The 3,835-nt window shown below is 36.8% G+C and overlaps 1 protein-coding gene across 2 annotated transcripts in view; it reads right to left on the bottom strand.

The window, feature by feature from the left end:
- The window catches only part of LOC131975418 (lysosomal membrane ascorbate-dependent ferrireductase CYB561A3), a 4,537-nt gene extending 943 nt beyond the window's left edge, over nucleotides 1-3,594 (bottom strand). The window contains exons 1-3 of one of the 2 annotated variants that reach the window (XM_059338094.1): nucleotides 3,486-3,594; nucleotides 2,414-2,618; nucleotides 819-1,027 (exon numbers count right to left, since the gene is read on the bottom strand). In XM_059338094.1, the coding sequence (XP_059194077.1) occupies nucleotides 819-1,027; nucleotides 2,414-2,618; nucleotides 3,486-3,587 (516 nt within the window). In that variant the 5' untranslated portion in view covers nucleotides 3,588-3,594. Of the gene's footprint in view, nucleotides 1-818; nucleotides 1,028-2,413; nucleotides 2,619-3,354; nucleotides 3,453-3,485 lie in introns of those variants that run through there. The other variant, XM_059338095.1, reaches the window with a different exon arrangement.
- Nucleotides 3,595-3,835: the final 241 nt, after the last annotated feature.

The following is a 3,835-nucleotide window of genomic DNA, read 5'->3' as shown; positions in this document are numbered from 1 at the left end:
TTTTTATTATAACATAAAAAACAGGAAAAATGCTTGTACCAGGACTGAATTTGATTTTAATATTTAATTGGTCAGGTTTACGTGACCCAGAAGTTTGACTTTGTCCAGTAAGCCATCATTCGCTTTCAGTGGCCAATGCAGTGCACCTGTATTGTGATATTTATGGTAACTATATAATGTAGTGCGCCCGTATTGTGATATTTATGGTAACTATATAATGTAGTGCACCCGTATTGTGATATTTATGGTAACTATATAATGTAGTGATTTGGTATTTTTGATCTGAGCCTAATATTGAAATATGAAAAAACAAGCTTTTTTTTTCGTTTTTTTGTGTTGTAATAAAACCAAATAACAAAATAACCGGTGAATTTTTCATTATTTGATTTTTGATTGTCAATTGAAAAAGAAAAGAACGGATGATACACAAATTAAAGTCATATACCTGCAATATATTTTATGTTACAAGTGGTATATTTTATTGTTACTTTTGATGTAAGTCTTCTGCTTTAGTTAAAGGCCCATTGTATCTGGCTGCATAACAGTCAGCACCAAGCCAGAGTCTCCATGCTGGTTTAAACCAGAATAACGTACTGTAGGATCTGGGATCTGGAAACGTGCCCATACGTTGGGTACGGGCTGGAACATTTGAATTAAATGATCTGACACAGACAGAAAAAGGCAGAGAGACTTCAGGCTTGATTAGAGAAGGACTCTTTCTTCAGCAGCCTTTAAGATTGGACAAAGTTCTCCTCCTGTACCTAGGCAGTGTATTCTGATGTCTGATAATAAAGAAAACTAAAAGGACCACTACATACCTGCATAGCAAAAAGAGTCACCGCAGCTATTCCAATCCAGCTGTGCAAAGAGTAGACGTTGGGAATGTTTTTAGCATTATGGAAGTCAAAGACTGCACAAAGCCCCACGATGGACAGGACTAGAGCGAGGAGCATCAGTGCAGCATGCAGCAGCTTCCAGGGGAGTTTATTCTGACCCCAGGTCAGGGGGACGCGGTACACCACGGCTCCTACAGGGAGGAGAAGAACAGAAAAATACAATATTTCACTTAAACATCAAAGTTAATGTCTCCTTTGGCTCTGGACGTGACTGAGAGAATAACCCTGATGATGCAGTTTGCTTGATGTTGATTTTGGCCTGAAGACAAATGTTGTCTTTGTTACAAACTGGAGGCATGGAGCACGAAAAACATGGACAATTAAAGATGCTGCTGAATTGCATTATGGTAAATATAAGATCTGATGTTTCTGGATTTGGTCAGACAGAGGCTGAAGCTGCTTCTCTGCTAACTAGGGCTGCAACTAATGATTATTTTCATTATTGATTAATCTGTCGATTATTTAAACCAGCTATTCTCAACCTTGGGGTCGGGACCCCAATTGGGGTCGCGAGATGATTTCTGGGGTCGCCAAATCATTTTGGAAGTCAGCTCTGTCTCCACTGTGTTAAAGTGTTCATGTGTTAATGTGTTTTAGTCTTTTTGGTCACTTAATGTCTTTTTTTGGTCATTTTGTGTCTTTTTTGGTAATTTTGTGTCTTTTTTTGGTAATTTTGTGTCTTTTTTTTGATAATTTTGTGGTCAATTTGTGTCTTTTTTGGTCATTTTGTTTCCTTTTTTTGGTCATTTTGTGTTTTTTTTTGTCATTTCGTGTCTTTTTTGGTCATTTTGTGTCTTTTTTTGATAATTTTGTGGTCAATTTGTGTCTTTTTGGTCATTTTGTTTCCTTTTTTTGGTCATTTTGTGTTTTTTTAGTCATTTCGTGTCTTTTTTGGTAATTTTGTGTCTTTCTTTGATCATTTTGTGGTCAATTTGTGTCTTTTATGGTCATTTTGTTTCCTTTTTTGTCATTTTGTTTCTTGTTTGGGTGATCTGAACTGTGTGTTTTAGATTGTGTTCAGTGAGTGGGGGTCGCGGACAACATGCATGTTAAATTTGGCGTCGCGACTCAAAAAGGTTCAGAACTACTGATTTAAACGATTAATCGATTAGTTGTTTGGTCAATAAAATGTATAAAAATATCAATCAGTGTTTCCAAACCACAAGATGACGTCCTCAAACCAAAGAGATATTCAGTTTATTCTCATAAAGGAACAAAGAAACCAGAAATATTCACATTGAAGAAGCTGAAATGAGAGAATTTGGGGCATCATGCCTCATTTGATCAAATTTCACTTCACATCAAAAGAAACTGTGACTGTTTCACTTAGATGAAAACAGAAAACTGTGGACGCTACCTCACATTTATGCTCCTGAAATGATTCATCTAATTACACACTTGGTCTCTACACATCCTGTAGTGTGTAATTTACTTAATGCAGCCAGACGGTCGTGAGGAAAAAACAGAAGCGAGAAAGAGAAATGAAACAGTTTAAAGGAAAGTTGAAAGGCACTCACCATATCCATAGAGCACTATGAGACCGGTGACCATCAGGACCGGGTGCCAGTTGAACTGCAGCGTGGAACCGTCCCACGCAAAACCTCCACGCCAGTGGCTGTTCCACACACACACACACACCGTGCAGGCCAGGCCCAGGCCCAGGCACAGCAGGTAGCAGATGTAGAAGCTCACAATGGACCTCATTCTGGACGCACCGGTAGGCTGAACCAATAAAAAGAACAATATCAGAAGAAACAGGGAAGTGGTTAGATAGACATGCTGCTCATTTAACCCATTGAAGCCTGGAAATCAGATACGTCGTTTTGTAGTATTTGTATAAAACAGTAGTTCTCAACCTTTTTGAGTCGCGACCCCCAATTTAACATGCTTGTTGTCCACGACCCCCACTCACTGAACACAATCTCACACACACAGTTCAGATCACCCAAAAAAAGACAAAAAATTACCAAAAAAAGGAAACAAAATGACCAAAAAAGACACAAATTGACCACAAAATGATCAATAAAAGACACTAAAATTTTGTGTCTTTTTTTACTCCTTTAATCCAACATAAAATGTGATTTTGAATCTTTTTTTTACTTTCAAAACACTATCATGCTCAATAAAGAATTTTAAATGTTGCAAATGTGCATTAATTTCAGAGTACACTGAGACATTAAACTGCATCATTTTCAATTAAATTCTGGAAAAGTTGGTGTGTTCTAAAACTTTTGACCAGTAGTGTAACTAAAAATTCATTTTCACAATCTCAACTTGTCCATTGGAGAAAAAAAAAAACCCAGATTGCAACAGAAGTAGTTGAATCATTGTTGATAATTTCCTCAAACCATAAACTGCCACTATTGATTACAGCATCACATCAAACTCAACAATTTTAACATTAGCTGAACATTTGATTATCATCTAAAACGTGAAACATTGTAGCATGTCACCTTACCTCACCCTGTCCAGCTCTGTAACACTTCCTACTCAACAATACTAATCTTTAGTCATTTAGAAGTTATTGCTTTGACTCGTGATCTTCCCTGGTTACTGTTTAACTCCTACTGATGTGTTCTTTGATCTCACTTCGTCTTTTTCTGCTTCAGCTGGACTCTCACTTCCACATTCAGCTGTGTTGCGGTGGCTGAGGGGGAAGCAGGGGGAGGTGGAGGGAGCAGCCTGCTGCATCTGCTGCCTATAAATAAGATGGAAAGAGGTAGTGGGACACATTAATCAATCAATTAATCAATAAATCAGACTTTATTTCTATAGCACTTTTCATACCAGAGAGACGTAACACAAAGTGCTTTACATAAAAAAGGAGAAAGTAATAATAATAGTAATAATAATAATAATAAGTAGCATGTTAGAAATTAATTAGATAAAATAAATGAAAAAAAAAGGTTAGATAAAATTAAAAAAAAATAAAAGTAAAT

This window comes from Centropristis striata, chromosome 7, assembly GCF_030273125.1.
Source record: "Centropristis striata isolate RG_2023a ecotype Rhode Island chromosome 7, C.striata_1.0, whole genome shotgun sequence".
In the NCBI taxonomy this organism is placed as follows: Eukaryota; Metazoa; Chordata; class Actinopteri; order Perciformes; family Serranidae; genus Centropristis; species Centropristis striata.
The sequence above is the reverse complement of the archived record's forward strand: the minus strand, read 5'-3'. Positions and strand labels throughout refer to the sequence as shown.